Source organism: Syngnathus floridae, chromosome 18, assembly GCF_059516105.1.
Source record: "Syngnathus floridae isolate MCC-2025c chromosome 18, RoL_Sflo_1.0, whole genome shotgun sequence".
In the NCBI taxonomy this organism is placed as follows: domain Eukaryota; kingdom Metazoa; phylum Chordata; class Actinopteri; order Syngnathiformes; family Syngnathidae; genus Syngnathus; species Syngnathus floridae.
This window is the reverse complement of record NC_142430.1, coordinates 7,210,406-7,237,669: the sequence shown is the minus strand read 5'-3', so window position 1 is coordinate 7,237,669 and position 27,264 is coordinate 7,210,406. Positions and strand designations below refer to the sequence as shown.

The 27,264-nt window shown below is 46.2% G+C and overlaps 1 protein-coding gene across 3 annotated transcripts in view; it reads right to left on the bottom strand.

Moving 5' to 3' along the window:
* The window catches only part of sdk2b (sidekick cell adhesion molecule 2b), a 126,056-nt gene that overhangs the window by 58,370 nt on the left and 40,422 nt on the right, over positions 1-27,264 (bottom strand). For all 3 annotated transcript variants that reach the window (XM_088360158.1, XM_088360157.1, XM_088360160.1), the window contains one exon: positions 22,221-22,364. In XM_088360158.1, coding sequence (XP_088216284.1) covers positions 22,221-22,308 — 88 coding nt within the window. In that variant the 5' untranslated portion in view covers positions 22,309-22,364. The remainder of the gene's footprint in view (positions 1-22,220; positions 22,365-27,264) is intronic.

The window sequence follows — 27,264 nt, the reverse complement described above, 5'->3', positions numbered from 1 at the left end:
GAGCGGCTCTTTCATGTTCCTCGTGTTCGCACAACAAAGTACACGATCCATACCATGCGGCCGTTTCATCATCTTCCTCCGATTGCCGACGACAAACAAGCAGATGAAACGCAGGAGTGGGCGCTTCCCTTTTTTGCGAGCCATCCCCGCCTTTGTCGCCGTTCGACTCAGGTGAAAAGCGAGATGAAGTCGTACGAGACTGGAGGGAAGTTTCAAAGAACACTCCAGAGACGACGCTGAAAAGTCAAACGGGGCTTTTGAACTGACTGAACCAACTTGGATGAGATGAAGAAGAAGTGGCGTTCCCACTCTGGCTACCGTTCAAACAAACACTTTTCATCGTTTTTTTTTCATCCCTTCATTGTTTCTTTAATTTCGTCCTCCCGTTCATCAATCATCTTTTCCATGACTTGCCATCTGTGCACCCCACGTCCGTCCTTCCCATTGATCTCTCCATCTTATCTCCCCAAACATAACATCTATCTCTCCCTCCATCATCCATCTGTCAAAAATCAATCACGTCCATGACTTCATCTGAACATCAATCACTACATCCACAAATGCAAAATATCAATTTGTTATTATTTCAAATTAATTACTGCCTCAGTCTAATGACCATTTGCATAAAATATCTTTTTCTCCACCCCCGACTTTTTTTTAAAAACATCTCCATTGTTTATTTCTTTTTTGAAGGAAAAACAATGGCTTTCTCGCATGTCATTTATCTCAGCACGGGCGCCATTTTAAAACGATGTCTTGGGGCATTTTTATCAGTTTTGCGCTGACAGCTTGACTGATCACGCACGGCGGGTGATAGCAATAATTTATTCCCAAACTGCGGAACACTCTGAAATATTTGTATGAATAGACTGACGGAATATTGATTTGCGCTTACAGAAGAGCTTCAAACTCAGATGATTATTGATGTTTGTCATTCAAATTTGAAATGATGAGCATTAGCAAAAAAAGATTTGGGCTGGAGGTCCTCCGTCGTCGGTGACGGACGGACACCCGCCGCAACTGCGACCCCGGGAGGGGAGAAGACAAACGGGTATGCGTTAAAATGTCTTTTTGTTGCCCCGAGCGAGGAGTTTATGAGGAAGTGCCAAATGAGATAGCGGCACATCAAACGTGTCCGCAGGGGGCGGCGGGTGGGGTGGGGAAGGGCGACACCATAGTGACATGCTGAAGGCATCCACAAATCTTTGAGAGACACCCTTCACGGCAAGCTAATGGATTTAGCCTCCTATGCTACAAGGCGAAATGCTACTTTGATGCTTGTTTGGTCAACTACGGCCTGGCGTTTTGCTCACACGATTATGTAAATCACGATAAACAAAAAAAACCAGCATTCATCCATCCAGTGGCCGGCTGAAGATGACACGTGGCATCATTCAAGTCCTGCGAGAGTGTAATAATAATAAGAGGAGCTGAAAGGTAAGGCAGGAGTACACCTTGGAGGGACAACGGAGCGTCGGATGTTCAATCACGTCGTGCCCGCAGGACGGTACAAGTGGGAGTGACAAAGCATTAGTCTGGCCTATAATCTAGAGGACTGAATAAAAAGCGAGGTGGGGAACACGCTCGATGAATCACACATGCGGGCACCATGTCACTGTCTCCTCCGAGGCCCTGGTGGAGTAATGAGACTGCCGCAGTCTTCCTGCAGCCTTCTACCGCCTGCCTGCTTGCTTGTATCAACATGAAAATATTCTTCCTGATTATCATTCTAATCTCTAATTATAGAAGATTAGACTTTCTATAATGTGAGGTGACAGAGGGACACCGCTGGGATTGTCGCCGTATAATTCGGTAACTCAACGAGCAAGTTTGAACTCCTCGGAAATCCCTCTCGGATTTTTGGTCGAAATGTTACCTTTTAAAAAAAAAAACAACAACAACCACGGTTGCTTGCTTAAAAGGATTTGGCCCGAAGGAAGGAGTTAAAAAAAACAGAAGGTCAACGATTGGATTCATCGTATGGATTGGAGCCTGAAGGTATACAAAGGATTTCAGGCTCATAAGAAAAAACATTCATCCCGTCACGTTTCTTCCATTTAAAATATTCATGGAGAACTTCAGCTTAACGTTTTCTGGACAAGGCCACGGAAAAAGACCGATCGTTGGTACAGATTGTGGTTCGGCTACACGTGCTGGGCCGCATCTGGGCCCCCGGGCCTTACGTTTGACACCTGCGTTTCAGATAATCAGGATAAAAGCCACCCGACAGCATCGGGTGCTTAATATTCAGCAAGCTGCCCAGCCGAGGCGAGATGAGTGAAGACGCCCCGGTGAGCCGCAAGCGGGAGAGATACTCATAATCAGCTAAAAGCTAGCCCCGGCGGGAAGGTTGAGCATCGTCTGACGCCATCGCCGCTTGATTGGGACCGGAGCTTTGAACTCGCCGGCACGGCCGAGCAGTCTCCATCTTTTCCCATGACTGACTCGTTCTCAGCTTTGTCACTTGAGAAACGTTCTCAAACAAACTCGGGAGCAGAAATAATTCAAAGCAATTTGGTAAACTTGAGCGCAATCGTGTTGGTGGTAAGTGCCCGCACGCATGCGAGTCTTGCATTTTTTATGGGATAACTCGTCGGTGAGGTCAGAGAACATTGCGGCTAAACTCCCACTTTGTTGTTGTGATTTGCGAAGGGAAAGGGCTGCCGAGGCTTTTTTTTTTTTTTTTCTTCTCGAAGGGAGGGAAGTCGGTCGACCTTGCGGCGGACGCACAACAATGTGTGTTATGCTAAACAATGATGTGTGTTTACCCGTGACCCTTCCAGTATGTAATCAACTTTGGCAGTAAGACAAATAGAGCCGAGTGCAAATGTGTTTACACGTGTGAGACTTCGGTGTTTTTCTTTTCGGAATGTTTTTTTTTTTCCCCCGAGATGCAGTTTTATACCCAATCTGTGATTTATCCTCCATTTTTTTTCAAACCTTTGAAAACATGATCAAGTCTTTAAAGTCGACTTTTGAACCCTAAACGGATTCAGAAATCTTATTTTTTTAATAAAGTCTCACCCTGTTTTGAAATTTGAAATTCAAATCCAGGCTTGAAAGCTTGTCCTGACAGTGAAAAAGTACGATGACCTGAGGAGAAGAAGCCAACACGTGTCCGGCTGGTGATTTGGCACGCACTCTGCGCTCCCTAATGCTTTGCCGTGTATTTATGAAGGCTCTAAACGCGGCCATAAAAAAAGCATATAGGCCAGAAAACGGTTATGGCTCCCTTGCGTGAGGTTCCGCCACCCCCCCCCCCCTTCTTTTTACGACACAAAGGCAAATGATGTGCGAGGTCGGCGGCAATTAGAGACGGATGACGGGAGAAGCAAAGGAAGATTTGAAAACGACAATTCCGACAAAGAATGGTGAGAAAAACCTCTGGAGGTGATGAATGCGAGATGACTCGCGGCCAGCTGCATGACCGTGTCCGTGGGAAGCGGACCCGGTCTTGCACGATGGATCCTAATCCACTAATGATGCAGCAGCTGTCTTAAACTCATCACTCCTCACCCTCCAAGGTTCTTTTCCGACAATTCTTCCACGCTCCTTTGATCCCCTTCTCGGACCTATCTCCCAACTTGGCCCCCTTCACTTTTCAAAGCCTTTCTCATTTATCTTGACATAGCTGGCGGGCTGTAGCCGAAACCTCCAGGTAAGCTTGGGAGCGTCGGGACATAAAAAAACCTGTCTCGATGCTACAATCTTATCTTGCAAGACTGCTTTGTGTTCCTGATATGTTTGGACTTCCATGTTGTAATCCTTCCACCTATCTTCACGCCTTGTGTAGTCTCCAAATGTCCCACACTTTCCCGTGGCGAGTCACTTTGGACCCCTGCGGGGTTTCAGTCTAAAGAGCGGGGGTGGCGCTTCCCTCGACTAGCTGTGCAAATTTTTTTATTTTTTTTGCGCAGGCCAGGTGTTCAGTGACACCGTCGGGGACCACGGCCAAGATGAGATAACATGTTTTGGCGGTGTGAGGTGACAGATGTCGCTGAATCGGGGCGTCTTATCGTAATTTTTTTTTCAGAATTCCCGTTAAAGTCCTCAAATGTAAAACATAGGAGTCAAGGCTTTTTGTCGCTGTTCCACACGATTGACAAAATTGCCTGAAGGCGTTAACTCAAACATGACACGAACAAAGAAGGAAAAAAAAAGAAAATCATCATTCTTTCCTGTTTAAATTCGAAGACAAGCAAAGATGAATAGCTGGAAGGCATTACGAGCTGATTTCCTGTGACTCACAAAACATGACGGTGACTCACTGCTGACAAAGCAGACGTTTAAGCGGGTGACGGCCCATAAATTTGCCGCTCGAGGAGCATCAGCGTAAATCACATTTGAGGATGAGGCTAAAACTATAACGCGCGTAACGCCGTCGTGCATGCTGATTGTGTAGCTAAGTGGAGACGTACTTCACCCTGACACCTGGTGTCCAAGCATCAATTGGATTTCTTATCCGCAGAGCAAACTCGACCAGAAGCACCTCCAGACATTCAATATATGTACGACACTGTCAGGGATTGTGGTTGTTTGGTTACCGCAATTCCCAGCTGTGAGAATTCTCATCCTTCTGTCAAAATACGAAGAATGGAAACACGACAAAAAAAAAAAAATTGAAATGCTTTCGGCGTGACACAAGTTTATATTTTATTGGGAAGTCTTGAATAACACGTTGGGCCTCCTATGGAATTATTAATGTTGGCAATCTTTGAATGCTCTCGCACATGAGGAAGTCTGTGGAGGGAAAAGAAAAAGATACACGCCGGTGCTAATCTGAAGCAGCGATAGCGCCAGGCCCCCGCGCAATGTCAACAAAGTGACTAGCAGGCTGTTGAAAGAGAAGGAAAACGAAGAGGAAGCGCATGAAGAGGAGGGAGACAACCCCCCCCCTCCCCCCCGGCGAAACCTCCGACAAGTCGGAAAAGTAGAAGTGGCATCAAGCGGCGCGGTGCGGCGCTCGCCACTTGCAGTCAATTTGATATATTAAACAATTATTGAATATGCCACCAAACAAAAGTCAGCGACACAAATAGCCGTGTAAATCTCTGCCTGCTTTCTTAAATTATGGATGAACGCCGTCAATTATTCATGAAGGGGGGGGGGAGTAGAAGTTGAAAATAAACAATGGACTTTACATGGAAAGGCGAACGGCTATAAATAAGAGCGCCGTCGCTTGCCGGCTTTCCGAATGAGTCAGTTGGTTCAAATAGAGCTAGCTGTCATTTACACGGACGACCCGAGCTACGGTTTGGCCGTCTTTGCAAATCTCAAAGGGATAGTTGTTTTGAATATTTCATTTTTTTTGCAGCAAGTCTAATGATCAGTGTAGAAGAATCCGAGGGAATTTGAAGTTGGACATTATGGAGGAGGCGTTTCGGGAATCGCAGATAACTTGTGAAGGAATTTTTGCCGATAATGAGATAAGTGGCTCTATTTGTGTGCCGAGCGCGAGTGTAGTGAGGGGCGCATTCTAAATTTAAATCTGAATCACTGTGGTGAATGTAAAAAAAAACAAAAGGCCTTTTGCGCCGTTGCGGGCGTGAGCACAGCCGACTTGAGTCACGAATCGATTCGCGCTATGATTCAGAGGTTTTGACAAGCGAGACATCGGCGGCTTCTTGTTATCTTGCAGGCATGAAACAAAAGCTGGCAGCCGTCAGTGGTGACCCAGTAAAGTGCACTTCCTTGCTGAGGTGGCACACTTTTGTCCCAATTGCGGGTTCTAATTATGGCACCTAAGAGCTCTCTGGGGCGAAACGGCTGAGCCAGGCTGTCAGCGGGTAGCACGGGTGTTTTACATATAGATTGAATTACCTGAAATGATTCGGCGGCGCAAGGTAAATGAGCACTATGCTAATGCTACGCAACAACACATACGTCACGGCCGAGGCAGCCAGACGTGTGTCCAATCCGTCTTCGCCGGCGCTTGATTAAAATCGTAAAAGAGAAAAAGAAATGACGAGAAGCAAACGAGCTTCGAGGAGATGAGATTTCCGACAATTGGCCAGCCGCGACCCTGGGATGGCTAACAGGTACGACTTGGAAAAAATGTGACCAAGCAAGAATGCGATCGGACAAAGAACAGCGCAGAGGTATCAAACGTAATTATGAAGGCCAGACCGGAGAAAAAGAAAAAAGTAGCGTGGGAGAAAAATATGTCGCTCAAAACGTGTCAGGGTGTAATTCCAGAGATGATGATTATATGTCTGAGATGTGACAAAGGAAGCAAAGTTGCATAAGAGGGTGTTGATGACTTGATTCTGTATGATAATGTTCCTGATTGCTTGGACAATAAATGGCACAAAGGCTGCTACGGTCAGAGCGAGCCCACAAAATGGCAGCCGTGCGCGGGATCCAATTGCAAAGGTCGGCAGCGAGCGACCTCAATGGTCAGCCGCATTCCTCGCGCCGGGAACATTTGTTGCGGGCACTCGCGCAGCTTAGCAACAACAGTCCTTTTTGTTCCCTCGTCTTTTTATTATCAGCCGTGGAAAAAAATCATCTCCCAAGATGGCCGCTGTAAACGTTTCATACGTCTTCTCTACCAGTTTGTCGAAACACCGACAATGGCTCCTAATGATGACATTTGCATTCGCCTCGCCGAGCGACATTAAAGCCAGGCAGGAGGCCGATTGGTCCCGCTGGCGGACAACCTTTCTACTCGACAGGCTAATTCAATCAGCTAGCCCAAAGTTAGCAGCTACCTGGGGAGATGATTAAACCCTGGCGTTGAATTCTGTACTCCAATCAAGCTTCCGTTTCTTTTTTTTTTTTCTTCACACCCACCGTGGCTCTTTCATGCTATGCCAAGCAGATTGGCGAGTGATGCAAATAAGAAGAAATCACGCCAGAACAACTCCCATTTTGTGCCGTCTTCATCATCAACGTTGCAATAACGAATAGTTCTGCTCGACTTTAAAAAGCCTCCCCGTCGCATTTCTCCCAGCTAATTAACATCCTCCATTTTAACCCCATGCTAAACATTCCACGTCGCTAGATTAGCTAGCTGTCGCATCCGCGGTGTCGCCTTCTAATTGTGGCTCGCGTCAATTAATGCCGCATTCTCGTTGGCGGCCCGGAGATTGATGATGTCACAACACGTGGCGTGATTCATTCCGCCATTTCCTCGATGGCGTTCTTTTAGGGAATACGGGAAACGTCTCGAGCTAGAGGGGTCGAGTGCTAATCGGCTTAGCCGTGCAATTTATCTCTGGCGCCGAGGGCAGGCCGTGTCGCACATTTAAAACACGGGGGATCGGCAACTGCTTAAAACTTTTATTTTGTGCAAGGTAATCATATTGATCTCTCGTATTAGGCATCTACGGCTTTGGTCCAGCTCATCGTCGAGGGAAGGGACAGTTTGTATTTGGAAGCTTAAAAACTTTGGAGACTTTCATATTAGCCAGATTTATGTTTTGGAGGATCAGAGCGAGTCTCTGGAAGTGAATAACAAAGCCTCCGAACGCCGCCGACACCCCCCCCCTACCCCCCTCGCCCACCCGCGACAGCTTTTTGATTGATTTTTCATTCGTCCCAGATATTTCATTTCATTCCTGTCGGAGCTTTTAAATGATTAAACAGCAGGATTCGCCTTTTTATGTCTTCTTTTAAATCTGCGTGCGTGTTTACGCCGATGATCAAGTGGTGCAACTCAACAAAGTTCTCCTAATTTTGCCCAATGAAATGTTTTAATTGAACGGCGCTCGTTAGAAATTCATTTCGATATTAATAGATTTACCTAAGTATGCCATTAATGAACGTCCTGCAACCTGGAGTTTTTATTATTATTATTAAAGCCTAATTGAAATGCTGAGGAGTGTTACAAATAAAGTCGACAAACACGCTAACAATACATTTTAAGCGGAGAGTAATTAAGTCACATGGCGTGTAAATAAATATGTTTATTTATGGATGTAATGTTTCAGGCTCGTGAGTAATTAGCGGCAGCTTTCCGGTCTCTCCGTTGATCACAACAAAAGCGGCGCGTGGGGGAATAATATTTTATTACAGTGTTTGTACAAGCGCAGAGCTCGGGTGATTTATTGATGCTGTCCTTGTGTAAAACTCGAGTTAAAAATTGAAAAAAAAAATAGGAAGTAACATCTGTCAGGCACAAATGCAAACGTTGGAAGCTAATAGTCAAGATTTCCGCTCCATTCTTCCATATCAACACAAGTCATTTGTTTGAGTTGAAGACGGGAATAGGAAAGAAAAACAGAAAGTAAAAGCTAGCAGAAGTACTTCGATGTCTGTAACTTTCCGCATTTTACCTTAAAAGCTGCTCAAAGTCAACAACAAACAAACTCTGGGTGAAATGAGGTCTAGTAGGGCACTTAAGCTAAAATTAGTTTCCATTACAGATGTTTTTTTTAGGAGGTTTGCAAAACATGAAGGCAGGGATACAAAATCTGAGAGCGTAGATCTTGTCTTTAAGTTCCAAGAGAGGTTCATCAAGGGGTTGTTTCGTCTGAAGATGAAACGGCCGAGTCAGAGGTCGGTCTGTGGCAACCTCCCTCCCGGGTGGTCCGCCTGGAAATCTTTCACCCAAACACCAGGTGACCCCAAGAATGACGGGATGGGGAAACGACAGCTTTGGCTGGCGGGATGTTGTGGGCACAACTTGAGACCTTCTGGAATGTCTGGCCCGTGAAATAGTCACGCACGCTATGTAAACCGAGAAGGCCTTTGTAACGGCGGCATATGTCAAAAGAACAGGGGGCGGGGGGTTGATCCAAGGGGGGCTCCCGACGCATAAGAGCCACAATACGGCCCCAGCTGTTGCCGTGTGACTGATGAGCACGAGCTGCTCTGCTTCAGGGAGGGAGTAAGTCAACTGAGCCAAAACCCTTGACGCCGCATCCGTTCTGTCTTAATACCCAGTTGGCACTTGATGCCTGATGTTGTCAAGAAGCCCGCCCCGCCCCCCCCCCCGAGATTGTTTACAACACGCAAGCATGCTGGATTGCGCTAACAGTGAAGGTTGCGACCTACTTAGGCAACTCCTGGATAAATTAAAAGAAGACTTTCACTAATAAACCGCCAATCGTGACCGTCGCTACCGAGGAATCGTGGAAGGTTACGAGGCGTCTCGAGTAAAAATGGAGAGGAAGTGCAAATTCCAGTTGACGGGAGCTCCTTTGTTTCCCCCGAAAAATTCATAATACTAGGCTGCTGTACAAATAGAGAGCTTTTTTCTCATCTTCTTAAAAGAAGCGGCACAATTATTTGATGTTAATTAATTCTTCACGCCTAAGAATGCAGCGCGACTAAAAAAAACGAGTGTCAATCAAGCCACGCACTTTCATGTCTGTCGTGGTTACTTTCATCTCCTTTCTTTCTTCCCCGATGTCGTGGCCTGGGTAAACAGCTCACGAGCAGACGCGGTTTGTAAGCGAGATGTGCGACGAGGGTTTCCGTGTTGGGGTCAGCTCATCCGTGTCTAAATTTCGGAGAGCCTCCGGTCTCCGGGGAAGCTCTCCGCCTGTCACTCCGGATCTACCTGCGCCGAAAGAGGATTGTCGCTCCTTATCCGTCGCTGAACATGTTTGAAAAGCCGATATCAACAACAAGGCGGGCTCGAGGATTGCTTGATTTGTGTCCATCTTGACAGAGCAGGGAGGTTGGTGACTCAAGCCCCGCTTGATATTCAGCAGGCTGACGTTTCACGCCACAACATCCTGCGCCTGATATAGTGGTGACTGCGGCGGGAGCGACTTTATAAACGCCAGGTCTTTCCGCAGAAGAGAAAGCCAGGGCGATTGACCCGTCGTCGAGGGAACCACACCCCGGTCCGGCGCTAGACAGCCAGTCTGGCTTGAACGTTGCGGTGGAGCTGTGTGACTATATATGGAAATAAAATAACAGGGTTGCTCCTGCACTCCCCCCTTGTAAGGGCTTTGGAGATGGAGACCTTGAAACCAAGCAAAACCTTAAAACAGCAAGTCCAAAACCTCAGTGAGGAGATGATTGCAGAGCAGAACAATGTAAGAATGCCTGAAAAAGGAAGTTTAAATTCAGCTTTGGAATAGCTAACAAAAGATGAAAAAATAACTGGAACACTGCGGTTGGTAAAAAAAAAAAAAATCCTTTTTGTCTTTGGACATCTGGTAAATCTGACGATGAGGTCTTGATATCTCACAAACGATCCCTAGTTTTATTCCCCAAAAAAAACCCTCAAAGGATAACAAGAACATGTCTCTGGGGAGGAGTTTAAATTTTGTTCCGTCTTGAGAAAGCATCTCTCGATTTATCTCAAGAAGGTAACAGAAGCATGTCTGAAATTCCGTTTCTTCTTAAGAATATCGAACAAAAGATACACGCACGATCAGGAAGATGGATTTTGGTGAGGAGTCAAAATCCTTCTTTGTCTTTGGAAATCTAACAAAAAAAATCCTGTAAAAATAAAAAAAACTCAAGGTACCAGAAATACTCTTTTGGCAAGGAACTGAAATCCTGCTCTACCTTTGAAGGATTTAACAAAAGATCCCGAGCCTTAGCCCGGAAATACTCCAAAAGATAACGGGAACACGCCTGTGTGTTTTTGGAATACCTCCCGAAAATGTGATCTAAAAAAAAACGAAAAGATGCCCGAGTATCAAGAGCAGAATGTTAGCGAGCTGCAGATGCATCAGCATATGCATCAAGTTCCATAAAATGGCTTTACGGTGATGAATAGCCCTCATTTGGCCCTCCAGCTGCCCGTTGCTTTCCGAGCGTGCCGGTGGCCGTCAAAGGCTGGAATATTATTTTCCTGCCGGGAAAGACAGCGGGAGCGATGTGGCCAGAGGCCGCGGGCGAGCGCCAAGTAACTCAATATGTTCCAACCCATGTTTGGACCTTGTGGTACCACCTGTAGGAAGTCTGACAAACGTGTGGCCAGAAGCACGATGTTGTCAGGAACATTTTCCGATGTTTGGGTTTTATCCATGGTGCCCATTCCGGATCAGCGCTTCGCTGATAGAGCCCGCCGTGCCATCGGAGGCACTAATTGAACACTTGCGCTCTGTTTGCCAGTCAAGAGCCGGAAATATCTCGCCGCGGGACCTCGGAGGAAGCGAAGCGCTACGTCCTGTGATAGCTCATTGCTCCGCATGATGCACATCGGGGTCTTTGTTTTCTGTGTTTGCTCAAAAACTGGATTTGATAGCGGAACCCTAACCCAAAGTTGAACTTCTCTTTGGTTTATACTTTCCAGTTATTTCCCAATTGTTTATCTTTTCATAGATGGTCATGTAATTATGGAAAAACAAACGGTGGGTTAGCCAATGGTTGTTTTCACGCTTTGGCGTGATGAAACGTTGTCACGATCCGCCGCGTTTGAGGCGTTCATGAATCAAGCGGTGTTTCGCAACATGAGGAGAAGTCAGAGCGGAGAGGATGCAAATGGATGATGTCGTCTCTCATCCATAAACAAATATGTGCTCCACTCTAGGAGTTTTGCCTTAGGGGAAGCGGGGTGGAGAACTTGCAGGAGTGAAGAGGCACAATGGGAGCAGATCACATCACAAGATGCGTCGTCTTCAGAAAACATCTTTGCTCGGTGCTTGCTTATAAGAAAAAAAAGGGGCTGATGCTCCCACGCGCCGCACCCAGAGGAGCTGGAAAAGGAAGCCTTTAGCACTTAATTTGAAGGCACTCTCTGTGGTAAAATATTACAGCAGGCTGACGAAAAAAAAAAAAGTAGGGTTCTGTACTTTCATGCTGAGGAGCAATTTTTCTGGGCTAGCTGACGTCATCACGCATTTTAAGCTGCCTGTGAAAATGATAAAGAACTCAATAAATAGCCCAAAAATGCTCGGTTAGGTCCGGGATGAGCCAATTTGGTCGAAAGGTAAGATCCCGGAATGAGTCGGAGTGAAAAATGCATACGCGCTGTATATTGCAGGGCTCCTCTGCTCCGTTTTTAGCGGCGGCAACATCAAGGTAGTTGATGATTAAATATGCCTTCTGAGGACACGCACATAAGATTTGTCACCAAGGCCGCCGCGCAGCTTGCGATTTCGTTTCAAGGCCGCCTCCGACGTTTGATGGCATGAAAGTGAGCGTAATTGGAAAACCGACTCGGTTTCTTTAATGTATGGGCGTCTCGGGCTGCAAATAACCCGAAAAAGGGTGGCTCGGGAAAGGGCGAGGATGCTCCAAGGTTCCCTCTGCTAATGAATGTCACTTAGTGAAAGGAGCTATTATTCCAGGAAATTGCACTGGGATTTGATCAGAGCTCCTTTGCCTTCAATTTAAAAAGAATGACTCTATCCATATAATTGGCCTTGAGCTCGAAGTTTCTCGGGTTGCATGAGCCTGTAGCTCGTGACATTGGAATTTTTCATCACGTAGCCGCAGTCGAAATATTAAGAACAATTCAACGTGACGGTTATGGGAGCGAAATGGCTGTTTCATCTCGACTACCAACAAAAGTCTCCAAGGCGAGCCCCTCCTGGATGCAAAGGCATTTGATGTCTTTGTCGCATCTGTCTTCTCCATATGGTGACTGGAGAGCTTGGTGCAACAGAGGCAGGTGGTTAACGCTCCTGCTAACGAATCCCCCCCGACATTCCGCCTCGTTCGACAATCCGATGACTTCGCTCTTTCTTCTCTCTCGCTAAACTTCGGCTCAGCCCGCAAAGCCTCTGACCTCTGTTATAATCCAGGTGAGGGAACTCGGAGAGCCTTCTGGATAAAGCCATCTTGTCGCACGTGGGTGACATAATACTTAAAGCTGTGAGTTTCAACATGGTTCCAAGACCAGTTTTTTTCGGACCTGGGAAATGACGAAACTTTTATAACCACGGACATGAGAAAAGCAGTAAGGTATGAGATGTGAAGAAGAAGACGCGATGAAGCCTCCGGCCTGACCACCAGCTTGTCTTTAATTGGCAGGCCAACGTACGCCTGGATGACCAGCGCCGAGCGAGTACGGCCGAGGGGCAGAGCGGGCGCCGCGGCACATGGCGGAGACTAGCTACATTCCCACGGGCCGTTCCATCTGGCGTTGGGAGTATCTTAGCAGAAGACTCCGTCAAAACACACCACTGCGCCGGTGCCAAGTACAAACACACCGTGGGGGTCAAACGCAAATAAGCCTTGGGTTGCTATCATTAACATCTCAAACACATTCGTCCCCTGACGCGTGCAACTTGAAGACTTACAAAAGACACGACTGTTTTCCCTTAAACGGAGGCCGACTCGTTTAAACGACAACGTAACATTCCTCAGTTGCGGTCAAGCTAGTGTCGTTTTGCCCGTGTTTATTTAACACCGTGGAGCCAGACCAAACAGGATGTCTTCAAGGTCGGACGCTTTTGGATGGCAGGTTGTTTGGATTGGAGAAGAACAGACGGGAACGTTATTTAAAAATGTCATAAATACGTCCGGAGATATTTGAATGGATTTGCGGACACACATTGTAGCTAATCGAATTATTCTTTACTATTGTTTTAATCATGAGTGACAGTGGAGGAGGGGGGGGGGGGGGGGGATCTTGAATAGACATAAACATAAGAAGAAAATAAAGTGTGGATATTTTTATTTGCGGACATTGTGACACATGACAGCTGCGAGGTTAATTGCAATTCGTACAACAATTTGAAAACGTGATGAGCTGTTTGGCGTTTCAACTCGACTTGTCTCGCTTTGAGATGAGGACGCACGTTGACTCGATTTAAAAAGATATATATAATCTTGTCACTCTAGCGCCCACGAATGAATAACAATGTCGGCTTTGTTCGCGTACAGTGGCGGCTCACCTTCGATGAATTGACACAATGTGAGCCCCCCCCACACCAAATTGCAAACAAAAGATTTTTTAATCACCATGCCCTCAGAGCCCGGGCAGTCCAAAACAAGAGTGGAGAATGCTCGAGTGCGCGAGCAAAGAGTTACAACAGCTGCGGCTTAGCCAACGTCGCGGCCTCTTGTTTCAATTAGTGGGCCGGCATCCAAACCGCAAGAGCGCGCCACGATCGGAGAAAAAATATCCCTCCACTTTTTTCATCCCTCATTTCTCAGCCACCGAATAGGCCATCGTGGTTCAGTTAGCGGCGGGCGTGAGGAGGGAGGGTTCAAAATGACGTTCATTTATTTTCGTGCAGGTAGCATAAATAAACATTTGTTTTGGTCCAAAACACTTCCTGGAAAGGGAACGCCTCTCAATTTAACATTCTGGCCTGGGAGGCCACGGGTGATGCCGCCCGTGACTAGCCGGAGGGCAAGTGTACAAGCGCTCATCCATATTTCACACGGGCGAGACAGATGAGGACCGCACGGGGGGGGGGGGGTCATTCTTAAAAGTGGGAGAAGAGAAAGCAAGGAAGGAGGATGATGATGTCGTGCGTGTGGAGAAAGAAAATATGCCTGTGGCAGGAAAGAGAAACCAGAGCGGCTCATTACTGACCTCAGCATACGAGGGTGGATGGTGGGTGAGGGGGGGGAGCAAAGATGTGGAAAATAAAAAGACACATTGCACACAAGGAGGGTTAAAAAAAAGATGAAGAAATGATAAAAAGATACGCCGGCCGTACTTTTGGGCTTTATATTGTTAAGGCGATTTCATCAGAGGGTGACAGCGGCATATTTCGGAGAGAGGCGTTACCGAGGAGCTCGACGGGTCAGTTAAGCGCAGGGCCGAGAGACGCTCTAATGAGCAGTGGACCAAAAATAAGCCAACTCTTGAGTTGTTTTTCAAACGGACGCTTCCTCGACTTATCTACTTGGAAGAACATAACAAGGCGAGCTAGACTGTGTCCTGGACACCACTGTAATAAAAACACGAGGCCGCTGGGTTGCGTGCGGTGGAACGCGGGGTTAGAACCCCCCGTCGTAGGCGCGTGTGTGTATTCGGCGAGCCGAGACTTAACACCATCTCACACCCTGACAGCGTAATTGGAGTCAAGGCGAGCGAGCAGAAGGGTGGCAAGCCGAGCCAAAAATGACAAGTCAACAACGGGCCTCGGAGTAGGCGAGTGGCGCTTCATGAAATGGTCTTCTCGGACCAGAATGCAAACGAGGCTTTGAATATTTTGGACGAACCAACCAAGCGTTGGGGCGTTGGGCGGAATGTTCTATAAATCTATCATGACGTGTAAAAAAATTCCCCAAACAAGGAAGTCAACCATTTTGTTCCCCCGCTGCGTTGGAAAAAGCTCTCCGGGGTGAGTCATTTCTATTAATCGGCGGATCGGGAGGAAGCATCGGCGAGTTCCTGTGCATTTTCTATTCCTTCTCCATAAATCAATTCGGCGGACGTGTCTTTGGAGGGCAGAGGGCAACGCAATCATCACCCACGCAGCTCGGCGCCGACAGCTCCCCCGCCTCGGCCCTCCCACTCCCGCTAACAAATTACGCGGCGGCTAGCGAAAGCACATATTAATGAGTAAACAAAAAGCCATTTCATGAGGTCCTAATGGAAATAACAGCCCGTGGGGAAGCGCAAATGTGTTTGCTTTAAGTAGTCGTCCCGCGTATCGACTGCGATACCCTCATTAAGGGCGAGCGGCGATCCCCGAAGGTGCCAGCCAACCGGTCGGCCGGGAAATATTTGTTTTGCGGGAATTGGTGTAAACACACACAAGTAGAGTGAAATTAAACAGGAGGTTGTTCGTTTGCCAATCAGACCTCGTGAATCAAGGTGAAGTGGACGGGGGTCAACGAGACGGGAATCTCGGGCCGGCGGACGTCTCCAAACTCCCTCAATTAATGTCACTTTGATAAAGCGCAAAACAGCTTAAGAGCTCCCCGATCAGACGTAATCCGGGCTAATAAGACGATCGCTGGCGCTTTCAGATAAAGGATGAGCTAAATATAGGGAGGAAAAAGAAAAGGAACGTCTTTGCACAGTGAATTCATTATGCGGCGGAAGATGTCATTGACACACATTTCAGGAGAATGGAAGAGAAGGGATTTGTCATTGTGGGAACTGCGGTGTAAATTATTTCAGAGATACTGAAAAGTCTGATTGCCCTACCCCCCCCTCCCATTTCATTCCACTTTATCCTCCAATCACTTTACTTGATCTTCTAATATCGTCTAATGTATTTGCGAGCCGCCGAATCATTTACACTTTCTCCTCGTAGCCGTGATATTACATTCCGTTTTGATTTTTATTCCCCACCCCCCACAAGTCTGGTAAAAAAAAAAAAAATGCAATAAAAGGATCGTTCGGTTATCATTTTATCATTTTTACTGAGCAAACGTATTGAGTCATCTGTTGCTCTTCCGTGAAGAAAATTGTAAAGACAGAATGTTTTTTTTTTTGTAAATAAAAAGCTGAGCAACACAGAGGAAGAGGAGTTGGGGAAAAAAAAAAAGAAGAGTGCACATTCATTACACATCCCTCATTCAAGCACAAGGTAACAAACATTTGTGCTCCACAATTTCATTCTATGGTCCATTTCCACAATCGTAAGACATTCCGCCAACCCAAAATCAAATCCAGAACTAACATTTGGGTGGTGACGTCAACAGAGCATGCTCCGAGATCAAAAGATGGCCAAGTTGAAGGAACGTTGGAAAGGTTTTCTAGGAAAGGAAACAGCTCCATTATAGCAAGAGCGGAAATAAGAGTGCAATCATTAAGGGAAGGACTCGAAAGGTTTCTTGTCATGAAAGTGGACCAGAAGAGGAAGTAGGACAGATGAGTGGCTTTGATACGCTCATCAAGAAGTAGAAGAAGAGGAGGAGGTGGAGGAGGAGAAGAATGGCTGCCAGCTACTTAAGTTCTATTTGGCTCACTTGCTTTGGAGAGCTTTGCAAAAAGACAAAGCTCAAGATTGCAGGTGCGGAAGCAGGCATGTGGAAAAAATAAAATGTGAAAGGCACAAATGCAAATTGGTGATGTTAGATATGAGGTGGGTGGGGTGGGGTGGGGTGGGGGAGCGTCTTCACAGCAGGTAATCCGTCAGGGCTTCCCGTTCCTTATTATGGTCGGCAGCAGCCTGGCGGCAAGATGTTACGGCTCTATTAGCTAACTAATCTGAGAGAACTTCACTTTATTAGCCCCGTAAGACTCCTGCCAAGACCCCTTTTCATCCTTTACGGATCCCTGGGCGCCAACCCCTCCCCCTCCTGTTGACGGTCTACCTCCATCTATCGCCGCCTCCGCACGGATGCGTTACGAAACGGCGTCAAAGCACACTTTGACGATCCTCGGGGAAGTTTTTGAAGCAGCCTTGATTTGGGATTATCGAGCAGGCGAGACAAAATCTTTTGTGTCCGAGCGTGAATACATTGATCAAAATATTTGAAAGCGGTCAAGTGAGGACTTGTTGGCGCTACGCCGGCGGCGGTCTCGGTTTTTCACGGCGGAAGCAGCGCAAGGGCCTCGGGCTGGGAGAGCGTACGGAAGCGTGGTCCGAATCGTTAATCATACCGCGAGAGGGATAAAAAAACAACTGACAGACGCCGTAATCAAAACATCAGAGACGCTCCAACGACGTCGGCGGGCTTTGATCGCCGCTTTGTCTTTTCCGAGACGGTTGCGTCGAAAGAAGCTCAAGGCGGCCCGAGGGAAGGAAGAATGGCCCACATTGATTAAGTAGACAACGAGAAAGAGCGGGATGAGGGACGATGGAGTCGGATGTCTTTTTGGACAGGATGAGAACTTTGATGACGATTCGACCAGCAGGACCATTTTCAAAAAAGAATCTTTTGTGATATTTTTTTGGGACACGGTAATAACCGCTATTTTATATGTTTGAAAAGCACCTCTAAAATCCTTATTGATTTTGGAAGATTTCCACGTTATCTGAGGTAAAAAGATGGTCTTGAAACTTTTCTTGGCCAAAGTTTCTTGGCACAATCTACTTGGGCAACACATAAAATGAAGCGACAAAAAACACAACAACAAAATAATTTGCCGGCAATATCCAAAATAAAGCTGAAGGGAAAAGTGTCCCCTTGAACGTAATTAATCAATTAGCCGGCGTGTGAATCAATAGCTGCTGCCTGCCGGTTTGGCGGGCTGACAGCACTCAGGTGTAATTAAAATTGTAAGTATTGACGGGAGAAAAGACGGATGGAGCACTTCCTGCCCGCTCGGCTCAGCCCTGAGAGAGTGATTATCTTTTTGCGCGCGTGACTGCCGGCATCTGCTAGCTACGGCGTTACGCTGCTGCCGTCGTTGCCTCCGAGCTAGCTGTTAGCGCGCTGCGTCCGAGGTCAGGTAAGGTCACGCGACTAATCAGCCGCCTCTCACGCTGACACCTCCCGTTATCGTGAGGTCACCCCCATTAAGCGACAACCACTCCGAGCGCTAAGTGGTCACGTGCGACGCTAATTTGACGAATCGAAAGAAATTAGCACGGGGTATTAGCAAACATAATACACCCTAGTTTTGGTTTTCCGCAAAGCCAGCTGCACGAAGAAAATAGATATTCAATTGGTTCAAAATGTAAGCACTTATATAAGTCTTAATGTTTTTTTCTTTCTTTTGGAAATTAAAAAGAAAACAATGAAGTGTCAGAATGTGTCACTTATGCCTTGACGGAGAGAAAAACATTTGCATTTGAACAACTTCCAAGCATGAGTCAAACCTTGAAAATGACTCATTTGTGAAAAGTCAAAGTACAAGTCACGTTTTAAAAGCAAAAGTGTCGAAACATTGATGAAATGAAGAATGAGTCCCCGGCAGCGGGGCGCTTTTAGCGGGTGAAATATTGTTAGCGGTTAACAGCGGGTTTTGCAAGCAAGAAAAGGGACGCTTAAAAAGTTGTCAGAATCTCAAAAGGAAAAAAAAAAAAACAGTTTATTGAGCAAGGACTAAAAAACATGATTTTCAAAGCAGTTTCTTTCATCTGAAAAAGAAAAACGGACATCATTCGCAACCACCTGGAAGCGATAAAAGACTTAACACTTATCTTTAGGACTGCGTAAAACACAATCTCTTGCCAAATCAAAGCGGCGTACAAATCAAAGCGAAAGCAATTTGGAACGTCCTCTGTCTTTTTCGCAACATGACGACAGCTGTTTGCCGTGTTCGGATTGCGGCGTAATTGCTGATTAATCCAACTGTCGTGGGGGAAAGGCAAAAAAAAAAAAAAAAGCGACATCATCCCCCATGCTGTGTGTAACACTGCTGCTATGTGATCAGTACCTCTGATGACATCATCATCGAGTGCCAAATTGTAACTGCTGCAAATGATGCAAAAAAAAAAAATCATCTATCAATGCCAACGCCGTATAGTGACAACCACAATCAAATGACAATAATTAACCCCTCCAATCATGTGTTGCCAAACATAAATGGTTTGGAACGGACATTTTTTTGTGAGCCATCAGAGAAAAATGAGCCGCCGTGACCCATATTTCAGAATTGAGGTTTTGGCATAGTCAAATGAGAATGATCTCAGCTTTCCAATGAAGCGCTCGGCTACTACGCGACATTATTTTGACTTATTAAATATGAATAAGTAGATACAACCTTTGGTAAGTGTGCTGCCGACGACGAGGCTAAGCTAAGCCGCAAATTAGACACACGTTGACATTTTATAAAACACCTCCCAAGTGCAATCATGAGGTTCACAAGGTGACCTCCCGAGATTCCCGCATTTAGATTATAGACAGGCGCAGATCTGCATGAGCGCCCCCCTCCCGTCGAGGCTCCGCTCGCTTTCTGGTTCATTTAACCAAGGGTGAGGCCGTCGACCACCCTGCTGGTCGCAGCACGCATTAAAGCCTGAAAGTTCAAGTCGGGCATTTTTTTTTTTTGGAAAGGCGCGTGATGACATCACTGCTGAAGGCTTCCAGATGCTAATGTGGACTCTTTGAGAGTATCGAGTCGAGAATAAGGCAAATACTGGAAAATGTGACTTGACAAGATTCCTTCAAATGACATTGTTAGCGCTAGCGGGAAAAAAAGAAAACAAAAAAAAAGCGCCAGCAGCTTCAAAAGCAGAGCAGAATACACAATATTAGCATTCTACTTTTAACATATCAAAGAGAATTAAAAAAAAAATGAAGTCAAGCAGCTGTAGAAAAACAAGGCTTAAGTACAAAAGGTGCTTTTCAACCTCCGCCACCTCCGCGAAAAGTAGCATGAAACGCGAGCCGCAATTGCGCATTTGTCACTGCAAGTAAATAAAGCACAACTCGGGAAGATCTTGTAGCTAGTGATAATAGCAAAAGGAAACATCAAAAGTCTGCTGAATCATATTTGTCCCAAAAGTACTATATTGTGAATTTTTAGCTCAACTGACAAGAGAAAATTGCACTGTTCCAAATCGATTCGTCAAATCGGTCAGTCATTTCCGGTGAGTTACGAAGACGACGAGCGGGATGGAAACTTCCCCCCTGCGTGTCGGCGTGGCAAATGAGAAGCGGCTCGCCATGCAATGAGGAAATTAGGAAGACGCTGGGCAGATCGTTTGAAAGGGGGGGGGGGGCGGGAAATGACATTGATTATTCTGCACCTTTGTCATTCGGGCGAACCCTCCGATGAGCTACCTGGCGCCGCCATTTTGCTCTGACCTTATCTGCACCTGCCACATTCAATTATGAAAGGGACTTTTGTGGCAGGAAGTTCTGGACACTAAGTACTTCTCGACGTTCGACGGTGGTGTTCTCGTTATTCTATTTCGTATTTCCGAATTTACTGGTTTGCAATCCGAGACAACATTCCTCGCCGGCGGTTTTTCGATCATAAGTTTGTCACGATTGAGAATCCCTTCAAGCTCTTAACAGATTGTGGTTTTTTTTTTTACACAAGCAGCAGAGTACTATTGATTTTGAATTCCATCCAACGTACTAAAAAAACAGTCGAGCTAGCAAAGGTTGAAGGTCAAACTGGTACATGCGCTCTACCTGAAGCTACGAGTTAAGTTCACATGGTCGCTTGTCAAAATATGACCAGTCGTACGATACAAGTCAACTTTTTCGAGAGCTTTTCTTTTACCCCCTTCCAGAGATGAGGAGCGAAAACTCATTCCCATAGTGCTGGCAGCAAAGATTTTTATTTTTTTTTCCCAGGACACAGGTGCTCTGAGAAAGCAGACATCACCCTGCTGTCAATTACAAGGAGTGACAAATCAAAGAAATCACATCCGCCGGTGACGTCTGATCGCTCGCAGGGAGGTCTCGTCGCTTTTATTATCAGACAAAAAAAAAAAGAAGAAAAGAGACGTTCGTATCGTGCTAACAAATGACTTGAAGAGCTCAATGACGTTCATTTTAAAAGCTCATTGAGACGCGTCCTTTCGATTTGGCTTTTAAGCTTCAGTAAGAGTTTTCAAAAAAGGGATTAGGTTCTTACATCAGTATCGACAACTTAGTCAAGCAAGCGAACAGAAGACCTGCATGTCCGAGTTTGTGCATTCGCCCACTGGTGATGTGAACACATCCAATTTCCGCAAGCCGTCCAAAAAAAAATAAAAAATTAAAGAATTCCCTCAAGGGTGATAATAAAAAGGGCCTTGGAGTACTTTTCCCAAAGTGGCCTGGAGGGCTTATCTATCAGCATGGCTATGTGTGCCCAACAAGATTCCAAGTCCCAAAATAAACCTAACAGAGACCACCACACCAACAAAGACACCTGGAAACTACCCAACAGAACCCGAAAGCCAAGTCGGAGCAATGACCCTGATATTGAATTCAACTAAAATCATGGACTCTGTAGTATTTAAAGCCCGGATGAGGCCATCCGTCTCCGCTTGGCGAGACTTGATGGCTCTCCAAGGCCATTCTCCCGTCGTTAAAAAAGCGTTTCACTTGGTTGATTGTTAAAAAAAAAAAAAAAAAAACGTTCTCTCCCACGCGGGGTCACTTTCAACCACGGGCCAAAATAAAACATCTCCTGGGTGCTTGGTTAAGAGAGCGCCAGAGCGGAAAGCTAAGGAATCGGGCAATGTCGGGACTGTTAATCCTGAGCACACGCGATTACCCGGCTCCTGTAAATGTCAGCCGCTCGGATGTGCCCTCGCGGCTATCCGCCTTGTTTGTTTTTTTTTTTTCAGCGAGCACCATCGAGTCTATCTTGAAATGTAATACCCAGCCTTGAATCCTAATCCGAACATCCGAGGTGAGTTGTGGAGAAGATCAGACACCTTAAATCATCACCTAAATGTATTCTGGACTAATTCTTTAAACAGTTTGAGAAACAAACAATGTGAGATACTTTCATTTTTGTAAAGGTCAAAATGCACCTGTTAGTCAGTCGTGTGAGATTTACTAATGTCTGTTTGCCCCCCCCCCAACCCTCCAACCCTACCCCCCCTCCCTTTGCTGCTTACCTTGACCAAACGTGCAGCGGGTGCCGAAGAGGAGAGATAATATCCACGTGGCGTGCCACATCGATGAGCTCCAAGAGCCAGGCGACATGGTCCCACAAGACAGCCGCGCAGAAGACAACAAGTGCCGCTTGTGCTGATGGTAGCCTGGAAACGGAGATGTTGATGAACACTCGAGTAGTGGTCCAACAATGTCCACTTTGCCCTGTGCAATTCCTCCCCCCCCCAAAAAAAAATTCTTGAAATTAATTAGATGGTTCCAGTTGGAGGTCCATTTCCAGGGGCTTTGAACTTGCGCCGTCCTTGGTGAGGTCACAGCAGCCCGCGGGTAAACGGAGCCTCGGGAACCGGCTGGAGAGCCGCGCGCATCCCCCGGACCAAACTTCTGCGCTGTCACGCTCGGCGAAAGCACTTTGAGACAAGCGTTCGGAGGAAGAGGAGGAGGAGGGAGTAGAGGGAGCGGACGACACGGTCACAAGGGTCCTCTCGGAGCGTGCCGGGGGAGGAGGAGAAGGAGGAGAGCCCGGCCGGCTGTGTGGCTACGCGGCGGCGTGCGTGTGCGTCTGCTGACTACGAGCCCGACTCCTTTATGAGCACACATGAAGATGGAGAGCGGCGGCGGCGGGCGGCAAAGCGGGGCATGCTGACACTTAGAGGCCGAGAATGGAATCGCATTCTAGAACTGGCATCCCTCAGGAGAGGAGAGATTATGCAAAAAAAAAGGATTTTGAAATGTTTGCATGGAAATTGTTCTCCGTATAACGAGGAGGGGGTTGATTTCCCATCCCTAGTCGTGATTTAAATCTCGTTTAATTCTGTATACATGACAGCGACGGTACATCGTCACGTTCAAAACACGACTTTTGGCAGATGGCGAGGTGCCGTCGTAAAGTGGTGGATTCAAAAGTGGCGAGAGGAAACAGCATGTGAGAGACAGATGGCCTCAATAGTCAAATAGAAGAAATAAATAAATGGAAAATGCCAGATGAATATGCAAACTGGCCTGTTTGGAAAAATATATCGATTTTTTTTAAGACGAATCAAAATACTGTGGCTATTTCCAGAAGCTGGCCGGCTAATAAAAAGGGCTCACCGCTGCTAACTTACATACATCATGTGATCATGGTGAAGCAGCATGTGGTTCATCATTACTGTATCTTTAAATGTTAGCAATCATTTGACGGCAATCAAAAATATTTCGTCTCTTGTACCATCTTAATGACACAAACAAGGACAGGAAGTAGTGAGCATCCGTCAACCCCGATTGGCCAAATTGGTGCCACCTCAATTATATCTCCTTATTGGTAATAACGAGGTCGCTTTGAATGAATCACCTTCTGACACTTCGCCGAACAATATTAATAGCGATTATATTTTCCGGAGCAATTTCAGGGGTGACGTAGTTGTCTGAATAGAAAAGGCCAGTTTGTCTCGACATCATGCGTTCATCAGCTTTTGTGTCTTGCCCGCCCGGCGCTGGAAGTAAATTTCTTAATTACACATTGGACCTTGTTAAATTTTTACCCATTTTTTTTTAAAGCAAGGTTATTCATTTCATGGCAAATCCGAATACGACCTTTTTCCTATTCCTTGCTGTTTTTGTAATCATTTAGAAGCTATAATCTGTAAAATTGTTAAAGTACTACTCTTATTTAACCCTCAACAAAGAAAATTCCTTGAATTAGTTTGAAATGGTGTCCTCGAGTCCAGTGTGCAGTTTTCGAGATAAAACTTGTCCGCATTTTCTGAGTTCATTTTAAAATGACGCCCCTTCACATTAATCGTCCTCTGCACTTTAGCATAGCTCCGGGTTCTTTTTTTTATTTCCCTCAGCGCTGCCGATATAAGAAAGTAGTAGAGTCCGTATTGGTGGTTTTGTTTGACGAGAGAAATTGTTAAGCTCTTCCATCAGCCGGGATGCACGCAAACTTAACACAAATTGATCCTCCTCCTTTTTTCCACTCACTGGAACGAATCCAGTCGGCGTGTTTACCGGGCGTGGTGACAATTATCAGTTTGATGGTGAGGAGGAAGAGGAAGAAGGAGGTGCGACTCTCGAGGTTCACTAGAGTCAAGTTTAATGACTCCTCATGCATATGCCGCCATTGGAGACGCTTTCCAAAAGGCGCCATCTGCTCAGCGGTTTAATTAAACAGTAGCCTGTGGAAAGTTGGAAGGCAATTTTACAAGTTTGTCAAGTTATTAATGAGCCTGACATTTCTTCAACAACAAGCAGGAGGAGCTGATAGAACCTCCAAAACACAGATATGGATGGAAAACTCACTTATTTTGATTTCCTAACTCAAATTTGAAATCCAGAAGACTACCGTATTTGAGAATTTTACGATCGTTGAGAAACACCACGGCATCTCAAAGGTCAAAATAAATGATAATAAAAAATGCACAAGTAGAAATAGAGCAGCCTGGCAGTCGGGATTTTTTTGTTTTTAACCAAAAAAAAAAAAAAAGATTTTGACCCGCCGCATTTACATGTGTCAGATCCACGCGTCAGCCCGAAATACTTTTTGCTGTTAGCTGCCATAACAAGTCAAAATGTCGGCTACAGAGAGGAAAAAAAAAACGCGGAGGTGTCACTTCTAATGAGCGGTTTGCACGCGGGCGGCCATCAAGCCTGTGTCTGCGGTGACCAACGAAGGCCGATAATGAGAATGCATGATTGATTTTTTTTTTTTTTTTTTGTGCGGAGAGGAGAAGCCAGCGGCTGCCGCGCGGCGAATTCCCAAACCGGAAAAAATGTGTACAAACATGTATGTACAAACACCGCCATGGATTTGTGTATTGAATCTCTGACCCTGGCTTAGAACTAACCCCCGAAATCAAAAGTGAACTAGTCGGGTAAAACCGAGCCGAAAAGAAAAGATGATCATGAGTATGCTGATCTCTATTCTTGTGTGTTTGATAGGAATGATTTCTTCATCCTCGCCTCGCCGCCGGTGTGACGCGCAAGTCGGCTTTTCCGTCGCCGCACCTGTCTATTAGTCACTCAGGATTACGCTTCCTGTCAGAAGTGGAATAAATACAGCTGGGGGAAGCGATACGAAAGCGTCGGAAACATGAGGCGGCGGTGGCGAAGGTCCCCCCCCCCTCCCACCTCTTCATTTATTCATCTCGATCATCGAGAAGGCGACAAGAGCGGGTACACCATCACCAAGTTTATTAAAGCGCCGGCCCCGAGGCACAGAGCAAACAAGAGGGCTTAAAAAATGAATGGCGACGGAGAACACGACAAAATCAATGTGAGCGGCGTTTGGAACGTTTTGCTCCAGTCTCCGAACTGCCGCTCCGAAATACAAACCAGACATGAAACGCCGGCTTCAGTCGACCGTCATCCGACTTTGTCGCATCTGAGCTGTCACGCGCTCCTGACGTCGTTGCTTAAAAAGCGTATACGTGGGACTATTTACCAATTATTTCTCTCGTTTGTGCTCGTCACCTGCTGCGAGGCCTCGAGGCTCGTCGGCTTTTGCGTCTGACAATTTCTCCCCTCGCTGTGCGGGGAACGCAGCGAAATACATCTTGTTACGCGAGGCGCCGTGCTGCAATGTTCTGATTCTCTGTGTGAACCCTTTAAATTGTACCCGGTGTTAAACTTGACATACTTCAAGGGTTAGCAACTGTTAATAACGTACTTTACCTTGAATAAGAGCTTCGGTGCCGGAAAAAAAACAAGCTCAAAAAGCACCAGACTTGCAGTCACATGCTTCACAGTAGGAGTTGAGTGTTTTTGAAATGATCACCATGGCCCTTGACAAATCAAGAATATAGGAGATTGCTAGGACACGTTGACTTGCCGTAAATTCCTGCAACTCTACCATTTCCAAACTAAGGCCGATTGTTGTGATGTGTGCGATGCAGCCGTTACTTGCCAGCAATTCCTCCATTTTCTCACCTTTGCAGTAAAAAGTACAAGCCATGACGGAAAAACGAGCGCGATACAGCCGTTACTCGCCAGCAATTCCTCCGCTTTCTCACCTTCAGCAATAAAAAGTGCAAATAATTAGGGAAAAAGCCAATTGGGTGTCACCTTCGTTGCCGTGCGGTCATCAAACGCTTTGGGAGCAGTCTCATTTAGAGAGCGCGCGAGAGCCTCCAGACTTTTGAAGCTCTGATCGCTTTTTAATGATCGTCAACCTCAAAACCGCCCGCCCACAATAACTGTAATTATTAAACAAAGCTTGGCGAGGATAGTCGATAATAATATGTGTTAAAACAACAACAACCGCCTGCCTCCCCCCTAAACGCATTTACTCACCCACCAGTTCTAAATATCGGTAGCTTGAGAACAATCAAGTGTCGGCGGCACTTGTTGTTTCTTGGGTCCGATGGCAGACACATGGAGCAGCGGTCGCTCGCTCCCTCCCGCTGACCTTCACTTTATTTAATAATTACAGTTATTGTGAAGCGGCGGCCGACTGTTGCCCCGAGGAGACTATTAAAGCACATTTCTCAGCTCAGTGCAAAGCAAACAGTTCGTGTGCATTAATTAGCTTTCAAAATGGCCTTGGAAGTAGAAAAGAGAGGGATTTAAACCACCGGATAGGTGCTCATGTATTATTGCTAGCATTACTCTAGGGCACAGAAGTCATTGGGATAATTAGCACGGGAGTAATGATCCGAGCGAAAATCACACCCGCTACCTGAGCGCAGACGACTGGCTCATTGGGACAAATTATTCCGCTCACTCTGGATTCATGCTTTCATTTTCTCCGTCGTCCGAGCACGTAAAAAAAAAGACTATTTCAAAGTGTGGGTGACTCCATTTGCAAAAATACTTTTCGACAGTATGATAGCAAAACAGCGGTCACTCTCATTTCTCCGACGCGCCCAAGCGCTGAAACCATCAGGAAGGCGGGTAGCGAAAACACGACACATCATTAGAGCTTTATTATAAAATAAAAGCACATGTGCCATTTCCCTCGGAGTTCACTTCCGTCTGTCAGCTAAAAGGTGTCCGGCTGGCAATTAATGCGATAAAACTTTGTTCTGGGAGGCATAATAGAGCAAAGTTGAAGAGTATTAAAAGAGT